The sequence below is a fragment of the Scophthalmus maximus genome, chromosome 14, assembly GCF_022379125.1.
Source record: "Scophthalmus maximus strain ysfricsl-2021 chromosome 14, ASM2237912v1, whole genome shotgun sequence".
Lineage (NCBI taxonomy): Eukaryota > Metazoa > Chordata > Actinopteri > Pleuronectiformes > Scophthalmidae > Scophthalmus > Scophthalmus maximus.
In genome coordinates, this window is record NC_061528.1 from 22,586,305 (window position 1) to 22,601,212 (window position 14,908).

The 14,908-nt window shown below is 45.7% G+C and overlaps 1 protein-coding gene across 1 annotated transcript; it reads right to left on the reverse strand.

Moving 5' to 3' along the window:
- Positions 1 to 1,440: 1,440 nt before the first annotated feature.
- On the reverse strand, positions 1,441 to 14,789 carry wdr75 (WD repeat domain 75). The gene is made up of 22 exons (XM_035604194.2): positions 14,641 to 14,789; positions 14,279 to 14,509; positions 13,887 to 14,016; positions 12,739 to 12,804; positions 12,438 to 12,537; positions 11,843 to 11,967; positions 11,343 to 11,413; positions 11,091 to 11,207; positions 10,790 to 10,878; positions 10,480 to 10,638; positions 10,181 to 10,240; positions 9,213 to 9,328; positions 8,768 to 8,943; positions 8,505 to 8,662; positions 7,847 to 8,027; positions 5,389 to 5,483; positions 5,200 to 5,295; positions 4,437 to 4,606; positions 4,021 to 4,080; positions 2,452 to 2,595; positions 2,200 to 2,291; positions 1,441 to 1,906 (listed from the first exon to the last, which is right to left on the reverse strand). Exons 2-22 carry the CDS (start codon positions 14,362 to 14,364, stop codon positions 1,687 to 1,689), a joined length of 2,511 nt encoding a protein of 836 aa, XP_035460087.2. The 5' UTR covers positions 14,365 to 14,509; positions 14,641 to 14,789; the 3' UTR covers positions 1,441 to 1,686.
- Positions 14,790 to 14,908: the final 119 nt, after the last annotated feature.

Here is a 14,908-nt window from a genome sequence, read left to right on the forward strand (position 1 = left end):
CTAGAAACATATCTTTTATCACAAGCTTTTAGGGGTGTCAAATGTGTAATAATAAGTTCTTATGCTATGCTCTTTGTTTCTATGTAACAACTTTTTATTGTTGGTTTTTGTCATATATGATGTTTTGTTCTCATTATATAATACCCGTTTTATGCTACGATCTATGTTTTGATATAACAGTTTGTCTTTGTCATGTATGATCTTTTGCTTTTAATTGTAAAGCAAATTGAGTCTACGCCTGCCGTATGAAATGTGCTATATAAATAAACTTGACTTGATCTGTTTTTGAAAGCAACAAGCTCGCTCAGTGTGTCATAGTTCACCAGTTCACTCCACCACTTCGCCCAGCACCGACGGTGGACAAAGGCTGAGTGTGTATGGAGGTTTAAAAGACATTTAAAAACAATAGAAGGATGTGTAATTGTAAGTAGATGTCTACACATACAGTTTCTATAAACAGTTGTCACCAGGACCTTGGACTTTTCCATGTTTTAAGTTGGATCAAAGAGGATGTAATTAAGGGTTTGTGAACAAGCTCCACAGAACACATTGATCACTGATCAAAATAAATGATGGCACGATTATTTAATCCCTTAACATATTGGTGCCCTCACTGCAGCGTACAGTAGGTCATGGCGAAAGTAAAATGTTGATTTAAGGTCAAATAAATGTTTAAATCTGTAAGATCCAGATGTGCTTCTTTTTAACATGCTGCCAAAAGATCCATCACAAAGACCTGTGGTTTTCCCTCGGGGTACGTGTACACCACCAGTTATCCTGGAAGACTTCTCTATTATATTGTGACAATAATGTTGCACTTTAGTTTCACACTAAACTGACTCGGTTGAAACAGCCTGTCCTGTGACTGAGAATGTAGAAAAAGTTAGTTAGCAAATTGAAATGATTTCTTCAAGTGCTGTATATAGTTTTAAGCTCTGACTTCTGCCACTACGAGGCACAGCACTGAACAAGAGGAGACCTAAACACCAACACGGTGCGAAACAACTCTGATAAATCGGTGATGAAGTCAAAAATATTGTGACAATACTTAACTGAAATAGAAGTCAGAAGATCATTCTGGTTGTAATGTGTAAGTTGTGTATTCTTTTGACTCATCATATTTAAAGGACATTACAATGTTTTCTGTAAACAGAATGTCTTGTCTGGTGGAGAACTGTGGGGATGCTTCTCTGCAACATCAAGTTCAATTGCAAGTAGCATTTTCTGAGATTTTTGCCTCCAAATTGCAGATACATGGTGTGAAACATGTCAAAGAAAGAGTGGTGAAATAGTAGCTTGCATGTGGATAATCTAGTGAAACCTGTAGTGTTATACAGAGAACTCCAACTGGGACCACGACACAGGGACGACTCAGGAGTTGTCTGCAGTTCAGTCCAGAACTCCAGGTGGGAAAACAGAGACTCAAGTTTTACGGAGAAAAACTGTAAAATGTTGTTTTTATTGTTGAAATGTGTCAAACTGATCCACAATGATTCAGGCTGTAAGTGTAACCACATGGTCAGATACTTGCACAAGCACATTTCTTTGGTTTTGGACTTGCAGAGATCTGTTTACACTTTGACTATTTTTCTATCCAAATAAATCCATTCTGGTTGAATAATAAAAAAAAAACATGAACATAACCTGAAAATAAACCTAAATAAAGACACGTGACGTGTGTGACGTTCACGTGTGCAGAATGTCCGACAGCCAGCTGTGATCCAGTTTCTTCACTCTCCTCAGTTCCCTAACCTGGGCTCTGGTCAGGGGGGGGGCCACCGACTCCGAGGCCTGGCCTCCCTGCGCCGCTGCCTCGGGCCTCGAGGTGCTGGATTCCATTTCCCCTTCAGAATCCTCTTCCTCTTTCTCGCTCTCCATTTCCTCCTTTACTTGTTTGTCTTCCTCCCTAAAGCCACGAGAAAACACGAGGAAAGAAAGGGTGAACGTGACTGAGTGTTTTCAAAGACAAACGGGAACAGAACCAGTTGAAATCGCTAAAATCACGACCGGCCTGAATTCCAGCAGTGCTTCGTCGGGTCAGACCAACAGTATATAACAACATATGACATTGTGATGTTTTTTCCCAACCAGTCACATAACATCAAAAAGTCTATGATTAGCCACAGTAACTGACTGTACATTAGAGTTAGGACTTGATCTGTTTTTACTGACAGATAATTGTCTCCGTGGACGACTGACCTGGAGTCTGTGACGGAGATGAGCAGAGACCGTACAAACATGGAGCAGAGGAACGAGGTGGAGGGCAGCACGTGGGCTGGGGTCTGCAGCAGCTGTCAGAAACACAAGGTTTCAGAAGGGACACATTGAAAATATACTTATGTCCTTGCATTTCAAAAAAATGAAATAATTTAAAAAGCACAAACAAACTCCTCGCTCGTTCACTTGAACATAAAGTGGGTGTGAGGAGAACAAGTGTGTTGAATTACTGACCTCCTTTATCGCAGCAGAGCCTTGTGGCAGAGGGGTTCTCTCGGCTGTCAGGCTGCTCAGAGGGTCTTCATTTTCCTGCTGCCGCCTGTGTTTCCCCAGCAACAGGCAGAACGGTGTCATGGCGACGCTGTCATCTATCACAAGCTTAAAGAGGGGGGGGAAGACAAGCAATGTCAGGGAAAAGCAGTAAACGTCCCACATTGATAATAATGAAACCAGGTCTGCAGTTTGTAGAGGGAGGACAGAAGTGAATCTGAGTGGAGAGAGACGGTAACGACTGAGGAGTTCCCCTCAGACACAGTCAGTGACCTCCTGCCTGGAACTGTAGCTACACACCAAGAGCTGGATGTTCCATCAGAAGAACAAACGACACGCAGACACTGAATAAAGGTATCAGTCTAGCTCCAGTTTGAAAGGGGTAGTTCAGTGATTTTGAAGTGGGGTTGTATGAGGTACTTATGCCGCTGAAAACAATAAACTTAAGCTGTTTATTTTTACACTGACTGTGGACTGTACCCGTCTGACAGTGGTCTGTACCTGTTTGTACCTGTTTGTGCCCGTCTGACAGTGGTCTGTACCTGTTTGTACCTGTCTGTGCCTGTCTGACAGTGGTCTGACAGTGGTCTGTACCTGTTTGTACCTGTCTGTGCCTGTCTGACAGTGGTCTGACAGTGGTCTGTACCTGTTTGTACCTGTCTGTGCCTGTCTGACAGTGGTCTGACAGTGGTCTGTACCTGATTGTACCTGTTTGTGCCTGTTTGTGCCTGTTTGTGCCCGTCTTGACAGTGGTCTGTACCAGTTTGTACCTGTTTGTGCCCGTCTGACAGTGGTCTGTACCTGTTTGTACCCGTCTGACGGTGGTCTGTACCTGTTTGTACCCGTCTGACAGTGGTCTGTACCTGTTTGTACCTGTTTGTACCCGTCTGACAGTGGTCTGTACCTGTTTGTACCCGTCTGTGCCTGTCTGACAGTGGTCTGTACCTGTTTGTACCCGTCTGACAGTGGTCTGTACATGTTTGTACCCGTCTGACAGTGGTCTGTACCTGTTTGTACCCGTCTGACAGTGGTCTGTACCCGTCTGACAGTGGTCTGTACCTGTTTGTGCCCGTCTGACAGTGGTCTGTACCCGTCTGACAGTGGTCTGTACCTGTTTGTACCCGTCTGTGCCTGTCTGACAGTGGTCTGTACCTGTTTGTACCCGTCTGACAGTGGTCTGTACCTGTTTGTACCCGTCTGACAGTGGTCTGTACCTGTTTGTACCCGTCTGACAGTGGTCTGTACCTGTATGTACCTGTTTGTACCCGTCTGACAGTGGTCTCTACCTGTTTGTACCCGTCTGTGCCTGTCTGACAGTGGTCTGTACCTGTTTGTACCCGTCTGACAGTGGTCTGTACATGTTTGTACCCGTCTGACAGTGGTCTGTACCTGTTTGTACCCGTCTGACAGTGGTCTGTACCTGTTTGTACCCGTCTGACAGTGGTCTGTACCTGTATGTACCTGTTTGTACCCGTCTGACAGTGGTCTGTACCTGTATGTACCTGTTTGTACCCGTCTGACAGTGGTCTCTACCTGTTTGCTGGAGGCCATCAGTTGCTCCTCCTCTGCCTTGGTGCTGAACGTCATGAGGTCCTGCAGGACGAGTCCACGTCAGTCAACAGCATGGAAACAACAATTACATGCACAATGCACTTAAGTAACTATGAATCAAAAACATCTACGTTACGTTTTCCACATCGGGAATAAATGTGATAAAATGTGAACAACTGAGTAGAGGCTTGAAATGACTAAACACTATAAACTGATAGCTTTGGAATGACATGGAAAACCTAAGGACATATGTGTTTGACCTCAACAACAGGTGAACCAGGTTCCATAACGTTGAGTAAGACTGTCCTGTACAACACAACATACTTGTGATCTATGGAATCTAGCAGAACCAGACCGTCGTCACATTGACATGAACTCATTCTGAGGGTTGTGTTTACCATGTACTGAGTGAGGAAGTAGAGCTGCGAGCGATTAAGCCACTGGCTGCTCTCCACACAGCTCTCCAGCATCTCCTCGCGTGGAGCGAAGACCGCCCGAGCAACCTTCCCTGAACACACCGCCTTATGGGAAAACAGTGGCCTAGGCTCATTTGGCTTAAACACAAACACTGAAACAGAAGGAGGGAAAAACACGGAAAAACCATCAGAAGGGAAACACATTTATTCCAAAAGACATGGAATGATTGTTCTGTCAGATTCATTTGCCCAACTTCAATAGGTTCAGTGTGTAGGATTTAGAGACACCTAGTGGTGAGGGTGCAGATTGCATCTGAGTGTAGCAGTATGGTAACTTCACGTGACATGAGAACATCCCGGCCCTTCTCTAGAGCCAGTGTTGCTTCATCTGTTCTACTGTAGAAACATGAAGTGAAACATGGAAGAGGTCATGCTCTCCTCATCCAACGACAAAAACATAACTATAATTATTATATTCCACTTGCCCTGAAGTCCTACACACTGGACCATGCCTGAGGATATTTGAAAATAATCATCTATTGACTTTTCACTTCATTCTTGTAAATGTTAATGCACTGAATGAATTAGTCCGTACGCCATCAGGAACACAATGAAAAAACAAGAGTGAAGGTGAATTGGATTTCTTTTCTTTGTACCGTCTGCCACATTACTACAAGCTGGTCAGGTGGGATTTGTGCTACATGTACATTTGACAGACAAAATAATAATTGTGTGGATTGCTTACAGTCGGTGCATCCATCCTGACAGCAGAAGGCAGCCATGTCCTCAGAGAGGGGGTCCGCCAGCAGCAGGCTGATGTCCATGACGGTGCTCCACTCCACTGCCAGGGGACAGAAGGGACAATGAGTATGTGTGGTTGCACTCGTGGACAAGTGAATGTATTTGTTCATGACATGTACACAGGTGGCCTCACGGGAGCAGGTGAGGAGGTTCCAGCAGCAGAGCAGGTTGTTTCCCGTGGTTCCCAGCAGATACTTGGAACAGCTCAGTCGCCCGAAACAAAGGTCCCTGAAGGAGAAACAAAGTCCCGTCAGTTCCCCTGGACCCAGCAGCACACATACTTCACAGGATTAGCTTTTCAAGACTTTTTACACTTTGAGGGCTTTGAATGGGAACAAGCAAGTCTGGAGGTCTGAACACCAAGAGACACGCTGACAAATCAATAAGTGCCAGACTTCAAAGTCCCGCCCTCTACATATCGTTTAGAGCAGGTAAAAATAAAAACAGACCATATGAATTCCTGATAAAAACAACTCTTGTCAGGTCAAGTGTTTCTGTTCCATCAGCCACTGACAAGGTGGCCAAGGCTTTCATCCAGAGGTTACGTGTGAAGAGTTGGTGGCTCGACACATCCATAGGTGGTAGTTATGTGAGGGGCACTGGGCAGCTGTTACAACAGGACCCCCCCCCCCCCATTTAACCCAGAAATTCACTTTCAGCTCCCAAATTCTACAGGAAATGTCTGCTCATTTGAAAAGGTTTTCCTTCTCAGGACTTTGAGGTTTGGGAGTGAGGCCGACTGGTTATACTTCATTTGTTTATCTTACATTTATTTAATAGGCGCTACAAAGAGCCCTCTGTTAATGCTGCTGACTGAGACACTTTTCTTCGAACTTACAGTCGTATCCAAAAGACCTTTCTTGTGAATCAGAGAGTGGGCTCACACCTTCGTTTGCCACTGTAAATCTGTTGGGTCCTTTGTTTGAGGATGGATTGCAAGTCATCTCTTTTAGTTTTTCTTGAAAATCTACTAAAGGATGACTCGGCGTTTTCAGCTTTTTTCTAGCAGCAGCAGTTCTGTGTCCTCGTTGACCTGGGTGGCCCCTCCTCCGCAAGAGGGACATCTGCCAACATTTTTGAGACTCAAGCAACGTTTGCAAAGCTGCGTCCCCTCCCGTGTTAATCAGAGTTCCTTTTGCCCGGCGGTTACATCTCATCCGCTGTGAGAAACAAGTCTGGACGTCTGCCAAAGAGCTGAAGAGCTCATTTAACTGCTCAAAGACGTCCGATGGCAATCCAACGCTTCAGTGAACCTGTGTGTGTGTGTGTGTGTGTGTGTGTGTGTGTGTGTGTGTGACGTTTTAACAAACTACTGTCCACTACTGTTTTTATCTCTTTTTCTTGTGAATGACCTGAATGAGACTGACTCCATGAATTATTTGCGTGTGACTCTTGTCCACCACAATGTGCCCTCGGTCCCATCCTCCTTCATCACCATAACACACACTGTGTTCATGTCCTGCTGTTGTGATCACTAACTATAGTATTGAATGTGTATTAACCACTGGCTGATAATTAACCACAACAAATTCTCCATTTCCTTATGTTTCAGTAAGATCAACTGGAAACTACAGATCCAAGCTGGGAGGATTTTTTCACAAATTAAACTATACTTTACTTGCACTTTATTAGGAACACCAGGCCGATATTGGGCGGGATCTTCCTTTTCCTCTGAAAACAGCAGTTCTTTGTGTCATGGATTCAACAAGATGTTTCTACACAGTCCACATGATTTGTGCGGCAGGTTGGCTCCAGGCATTCATGCTGTTGGTTCCAAGCATCACTCTGCTCTGCAGCCTCAGCAGAAATCTAGATCCTTCAACTGTCCAGTTCTGGTGAGTCTGAGTTCACTGCTGCCTCAGACTTCTGTTTTTGGCTGGTGGAACCGGACGTGGTCTTCATCTACCTCCAGGCTGGATGTGCTGTGCCTTCTGGAGTTACAGTTCTCACCACTCTGGCTATTCTCCTGACCTCTCAAGGTGTTTCCATCCACTAAACTGCAACTCACCGGATTCCTTTTTTGGTTTCTCTGTTGTGTTTATAAATCCCAAAAGATCAGCAGTTTCAGAAAAACTCCGACCAGCGGTGTGAACATGACCTGGAGCTACTGGCCTGTATCTGCATTCATTCATGTATTGCACTGCTGCCACAGGATATCAGACTAGTTGACTGATTATTAAGCAGTCTGTTCCTAATAAAGTGCTCAGTTAAGTGCTAATAGCAGACGAGGCAGGGGAGTTACACTGTTGAGTTTGGTCTTTTCATCCAACCTTATCTTTAAAAATGATATTGATGCGGTTCTATTGTGGGAGTTGGTGGAGAGCGGCTGGCGAGGCTTCTGTACTCGTTATATCACTTTGTACTGATCTTACTCACTAGATACACTGTCACCATGACAGATTTTAAATGTATTTCATGTTAGTCAAGTCTTTTCGATTACACGTGTGTGCGTGTGTCTGTGATAAAGGTCCTGCTCGTCCAATGCATTACTCTTTAATCTGTTCTGCAGTACAAGCAGATGGCAACATACACACGTCATTTAAAGACTGGAGAGAGTCTGAGTGTATTTGTGTGCATGTACATGCTCTGACCTGACGGCGCCTGGCGGCTGGGACAGAGTGGTCAGCAGCTCCCAGGTGGACGGGCTCCACACGGTCACCACCTCCTGGAAGCTGACCGCCAGCAGAGAACCATCGGCTGAGAAACAGCAGCACTCTGGCACCAGCCCGTGATAGGCTCCGACAAACTCACAGGACCAGGAGGGACCCTCATCTGCCGGCCCGGTCAAGAGGGGGAGAAATAACATTTCATTTGGCTAAAAGCTTAAGTTGGATTGATGAGTTGAGAAAGTGAAAGGGTGGAGCCTGGTACAGACAAAGTAACTTGGTTCTTACTGATCATGGTCCCTCGGAGCACTTTGGATTAAAGCTTCCACTGCATGACACGGATGGTGTCATGCAGTGGTTTAAACTGATATGTCACATTTCAACATTCAAGATGTAGTCAGGTCAGTTTGTCCTGATATGTGTGCGTGATTTAAAATAATATACAGTATACGGGTGTGTGTTTGACTAGCTCTCATGGAGTTCTGTGGTGAAGGATTTACAGCTCACACAGACATTGAGTCATGAATCAACAATGAACTGGAGATTACACACCAAGAATCAGAGGAGTCGGAGCCGAACACTGTTTAAAGAGAACATTACCACAGGTTACCAGCTCAGCCCAACTCCGCCTTCCCGTACTCACCCTCTGTGTGGGCCGCTGCATTCAGCTGCCAGGCTTTGAAGTGTCGGTCCTTACTGGTGGAAACCAGCACGGTGGTCTGGCTGTCGGCAGCCAGGCAGAAAGACATGGCTGTAATCCGGGCCTCGTGGGGAGCCGAGATGGTCGTGTTCAGCACAAAACTGTAAGAGATTCAGTATTTTACACCAACAAAAAAAACCTCCGCTATCATTACACCACTGAGCTGAAGTTCAAACCCAAGTCAGGTTCACTTCAGACAACTGTACCTCTGTGTCTGTTCATCAAACTCCCACAGTTTCAAATTAAGCTCCAGCTCCGCGGCCTTCTGTTGTCTTTCTTCCACTGTCGCGAGCCAGTTTCCAGAGGCGTTGAAAGCCGCCTTGACCACCTCAAACTGCTGCAGGCCCTCCTCATGGATGTACTCCTGCTGCACGATGTCCAGCTGCATAGGACACACACGATGACCTCAGATTAGATGTCAGAGTGAAGTGAAATCAGGGTGTTGCTGGCAGTAGAGTCAAGTGATGGATTCGTGTTCATGTCCTCAGAAATTTCTGAAATGGTCTATTTCAAATTGCTGAGAAATTATAACATTGAATTTCAGGGGCTGAAATAACGTTACAGCCTTTTACACTCAAACAAATGAATCTGGTGTGTGGGTGTGTGTGTGTGTGTGTGTGATATCTAAAGCTTATAGAGCACAGGGCTTACGTTGTACAGCAGTTTGTCTCGTTGGAGGGAGTAGAACTGCAGGTGGCCTGGTTTACCGTTCAGCACCAAGGCTTTGCTGCGTGGATCCACCATCAAGTCCGTCTTCACACTGTCGCCTGCACCAGAACAGAAGCGTCAGTGAATTTCTTTACGACACAACGCAACACGATAGCTTCCAAGCAGATGCTTGGTTTCTTTTTATTATGTCAAGAAAAGTTTCATAAGAAGGACATAAAAGCAAAAAAAATGTTTACAAATCTACCTAGTGAAAGAATGATGCAACGACAAATCTATATTGTTTCCATTAAGACACTCTGATGGAAAAATATACAAGATATAATACAAAACAAGGTATTTATTGTTAATGACATTTAAAAAGTCTATTTTTGTTTCACTCTGACTACAAAATAATTAGAGTTGCAACAGTTAATCGATTTGTAATCGACTACTAAATTAATGGCCAACTATTTTGATAATCAATTAATTGGTTCAAGTGGTTTATATAAAAAAAAAAATTCTCTGATTCCAGCATCTTAAAATGTGAATAGCTTCTGGTTTCTTTGCTCCTCTGTGACAGTAAACTGAATATCTTTGGTGTGTGGACAAAACAAAACATCATCTTGGGGTTTTGGAAACATGATCGAGATTTTCCATCCTTTTATGAACAACTAATCGATTAATCGAGAAAATAATCGTAACAGTGATATGACCTTTATATCCACTGATTTAACACTGATGGCGTTCATGTTGATCCTAATGTATCTGATACACCTGGTTGAAATGCCACAGGTGTGTGTGAGTTTATTAATCTCTCTGATGTGATTGTCTGTGATGATGTAATGTTTCATTTATGTACTTGTACTTGTTATGACAGTGTCGGCAGGTTGGGAGACTGGTTTACTGGTTAAGTTGAAAACATTGGTGAATTAAAATTCTGGATCTTCCTCAGAGGATCAGCCTGTACTCACCTTGGACCAGGCCCTGAATGACGGCTGATACTTTCACACAACTTTGGATGATGGTGATCTCTAGAACGAGGAAGAGACAGAAGTCAGCTTTACATTCATTCTAAAAACTCTGCATCAAGTCTATATTCATTTTGCAGCTGCAGTCATGGCTGCCATTTACTGCAAGCACAAAGTATTCACCGGTTATCCTCACTGGGGCTTTGACGCCCACAAAAATGGGATTCAGGTGACGGTTCATTCACACACTCACACTCTCACACACACAATCTTAGTGGGCAATGCGGGTGAAGGCTCCTTACTGTTGTCACTGTGTGAGGTACAGAACAGTGCTCCGTCAGGTGAGACATTGATGTGTGTGATGGCACCACCCAGGCGGGGCAGGAAGTCTTTCTGGCTCTCTTGGTTGTATCGCCATTGGACGAGCACCGACTCCACACCCCCACTCAGCAGGTTGGTGCCTGGTCAAACAAACCAGAAAACCTCTACTTAAAACAAACTTATTCTGTCATTCTACAACCACATCAATGTGGAAAAATTTAATCAAACTCAACTGCATATAGTTTTAGAAAATAAATGGAACAAATAGTAAGACGAGGAATGAAGGGGAACCTTCTGGAGTGAAGCACAGCGAGCTGACAGCATTGTGGTGCCAGTGGAGAGTGGAGTACGTGTACTCCTTCTTCTGGTTGAAGTTTCTCCTGGAGGGAGAAAGTCAGAAAGTTTCACCTTGACTTTCATCCATACTGTACACACACACTGCGCAGGCGGAAGGAAGGAAAAATTGCCTTGTTGCGATGAATAATATAAAACAAATTATTAACATTATACCACAAAATTGAGCAGCCGGTATTTTGTCAAAATAATGGTTCAGACTTGTCGACCCACTGTGGATGGGGATGACAACACTCACCACAGGCGGATCTTTCCGTCCTCGTGCCCGGTGGCGATGCAATCGTCTGTTGGGTGACAGGCCACACACGTGAATGTGTTCCTTCCTCCCTTCTTGTTGTCTTCTTTGAGGAAAAACCTAGAAACCCACACAAGGACAATCCTCATAGTCTGTGAATGCCGTGGGTTTTATAAGTCTCGACCTTTATAACATATGAACACTTCACTCCAAAATTATTTTTTACAATTTTTTTCCACCCGGACACTGGCTCACCTGTATGACTTCTGTTTCTTGAAGAAGTAGACCTCCAGCTGCAGGCGTTTCGCTGAAGCAATGAACTCCCCCTGTGGGACAATGACAGTGGTTATTACCAGGTACAGGCTGGATGGTGACGTCAGAGGGCTGACCCAGGATCTGCACCTGAGGCTTGTTGAATGCCAGTGGGATCTGTCACTTTTTTTTCTTTTCTTACAATAGTAATTGAACTATACTCATTAAAGTTCATATTTGTGATGCCCTTTACGTATTTTTCTTAAGAGAAAAAGAACCACTATCCAGATTCCATTTGGAGTTATTAAATGTATCAAATTTATGGGGTTTTCTAGGACAAACTGAACAGAAGCTACAGATCTCTGTCGTGGCAAAAAACATATATTGTCTACTGGACTATTTTAATCAGGCACATTAGAAGAAAGGCTGATCTTCTTCTGAAGCTAATTGAGCAGGGGGAATGGAAAAGTTATATGTGTCTGTGTGCGCGTGCGTGCGCATACCTCTTTCCCGAAGGCGATAGCCGCTGGGTTCGAGCTGACGTCGACAATCACAGCAGAGAGCTCTCTGGCCTCTACCAGCTGATCTCCGCTCTGCGGCAGATGGGCCGCAACCAGCTGGAACAACTCTGCATGCGCACACACAGAATCAAAAATCCGGCTGTAACATTCTTACCCCGTGACCTCCAACCCAGTTTCTACTTTGCACACGCTAAAGCCACTGTGAGAATTAGTGTGTGACTCGTACATAGCATTAAACAGATCATGTAACAGACAGCTCCTCCTGACCAGACCTGGACACACGAGAGTCATGGTCCAGCTTTTCATTAGGACCATCTCATTTGTCTACAAACACGATAGGCTGTTGTAAATACTGGTGTGAAGCTTTCTTATTACAGCCAGCTTGGTTCTGTACCATTATAGCATGATTATTAATTAGTGTCATGTAGCTCAATGAATAAGTGCATGACACTAACTGCTGAAGGTTTTGGGATCAGACTCAAGTCACCGACAGCAAAATGATCCCTCACTTGTTTTCTGTCAAAGTCCAGAGAGAGGGTGACAGATGCTGAGACAGCGGAGGAAACCGACTACGTACCAGATCCTCTGTCACTTGGCGTGGTGGTGACCACAAAGATGACTCCTACATGGTTTGCAGATGCATAGATGGAGTAAATTGGGCATCCGATGACATAAGTCTGGAAGAGATCGAACAGTTGTCACACGTAAGGTTCAGACATCAGAGGAAACACCACTGAGTCGCTGCACATACAGTCGCCCTCGCAGTGGTGGAGGGTCAGACACATAAGTATTCAGATTCATTCGGAGACAAAGACGACAGTGTGAGCAGGTGGCTGCCACAGTGACGGCAGACAGGGGACAGGAGAGGGAAGTTGTACCTTAATGAGGATTCCATCTGTGAAGTCCCACAGTCTGACAGTGCCATCTGCTGAGCACGAGTAGACCTGCAGCAGGACCAGAGCACAACACACAGGAGGACGGACAGAGTGTGGTCAGGTGTGTGTTCACTGGACAAGCTCAGGGAGAACACTGACAATTCTTTTTAAATCGTTTGCACGCTTTGATTAAAGGTGTTTAATATTTGAATACGGGGTTGTTGTTTTTTTACCCCAAACCCCAATACTGTTTAAAGAAATGGCTCAAAGTAATGTACCTGACTGAGTTTGACTGAGAAACAGATTCATACCCATGATTTGAAAAGGAAACTAGACCTACAATAGGGGTTAGGTGGATTCTGCAAGTTTTCAAGCTGCTACATGTTTTTCTCATGAGTTATTTCAGTGATTATAATTAGGATGTCCACACCTTTTACGCAGGGTTAAATTACCTTTATGTGAAAATGGAAAACAACTAAATGATGAAATAAGGACATAAACTTAGTGTCAGTTCCAGGTCTGCTGCCAAGGTGAAGGACACTACATTAACATGTGTTAGAGCTGAAAAGATGACTTCCTCATTATTGATGTACGGACATAGTAGAAATGATATAATGAGCAATGAATACATTGTTTATCAATGTGTTTCATAACTGGCTATCCTTTGGTTTGGGGGTAAATTTTTGGACAACGATAACTTTTGCACACACAGTGGAACAGGGCAGACGGGGGGGGGGGGGGGGGGGGGGGCACAAAGTGGAACAGGGCAGACTGGGGGGGGCACAGTGGAACAGGGCAGACTGGGGGGCACACAGTGGAACAGGGCAGACGGGGTGGGCACACAGTGGAACAGGGCAGACTGGGGGGGGCACACAGTGGAACAGGGCAGACTGGGGGGGGGGACTGGGGGGGGGACACAGTGGAACAGGGCAGACTGGGGGGGGGGGACTGGGGGGGGGGACACAGTGGAACAGGGCAGACTGGGGGGGGGACACAGTGGAACAGGGCAGACTGGGGGGGCGACACAGTGGAACAGGGCAGACTGGGGGGGGCGACGACACAGTGGAACAGGGCAGACTGGGGGGGCGACACAGTGGAACAGGGCAGACTGGGGGGGGCGACACAGTGGAACAGGGAAGACTCGACTGTACCTGCAGGTGGTTGGAGGGTTTGAGCAGCAGTCCCGTCACCAGGCCGGTGTGGCCCCGCAGGTCGTGGACACACTCCTCCGTGGAGGTGCTGAACACCTTCACACACTCCCCCGAGGCGCACAGGAGCAACCTGCGGCACCGACAAGCACGTCCGTTACACTACGACTCGGACTCCACACGGCCCGGGCTTCGACCGCTCTCTTGTGTAAATCAAACTGATGTGAGGGAAACGCTGCGGCGATGCTTCGTGTTCACAGCAGCGCAAACCTGAACCGTGAGCTCGGTGCTAATGCTAACAGCTAGCACCGGCCGAGCTCGCGTTAGACTCACACACACACGAGAGCTTCTTCCACCCACCGCGACACTTCACCGGGCTGAAAACACACACTGACCTGGAGTCGTGGCTGATGACAGGATCCCTGAAGTTGATCTTACTGCCCCCTCGGTGGACCACGCGGATGTCCCCGTGCTCGACCATGTTGTCACTGAAGTCAACTTCCACCTCTGACCTCCGACCCTTCTTCTTCTTCGCTGTTTCTTCGCCGCCCTACTGCCACCTGCTGGACTGGAGTGTGGCGTCAGGACTGACACAGATGTGTAACCTCTCGATGGTCTAGATCCCACTGAAGAGTATATGGGCCAGGTATAAGAACATTTCGAGGATAAAGTGAAAATGTCGAGATTAAAATCGAAATTGCCCCAAACGTCCGTGTTGTGGTTCCAGTTCAGCTGTCACACATCCACGTTAACTCACGTTAGCAAAGCTAAGCTAGCTTCGGTAACTGCACGCCTCTCAAAATTTATGAACGGTTGTTTGTATTTGAACGTTATCGTGTCAGGGCACACGTTGACGTTCACGTGCAAACACACGTTGTCCTGCGTCGTTTCTTCCAGATTCAGCCTGTCAATCATAATAATATCGCCACTTTACAACTTGGTTAGCAGCTAGCGTTATCGAGCAAACTGGCTAACAAAACATCAACATCCGGTTGTTTGGTGCTCTTAAAATGTGCTTCCGGGTC

Coding starts and splice junctions, on each gene's coding strand:
- wdr75 (XM_035604194.2), bottom strand. CDS start 14,364: ATGGTCGAGCACGGGGACATCCGCGTGGTCCACCGAGGGGGCAGTAAG. Junction 4,607..5,199: donor TCAGGATGGATGCACCGACT/GTAAGCAATCCA, acceptor CTTCTGTTTCAG/TGTTTGTGTTTAAGCCAAAT. Junction 2,292..2,451: donor GCTCTGCTGCGATAAAGGAG/GTCAGTAATTCA, acceptor TGTTTCTGACAG/CTGCTGCAGACCCCAGCCCA.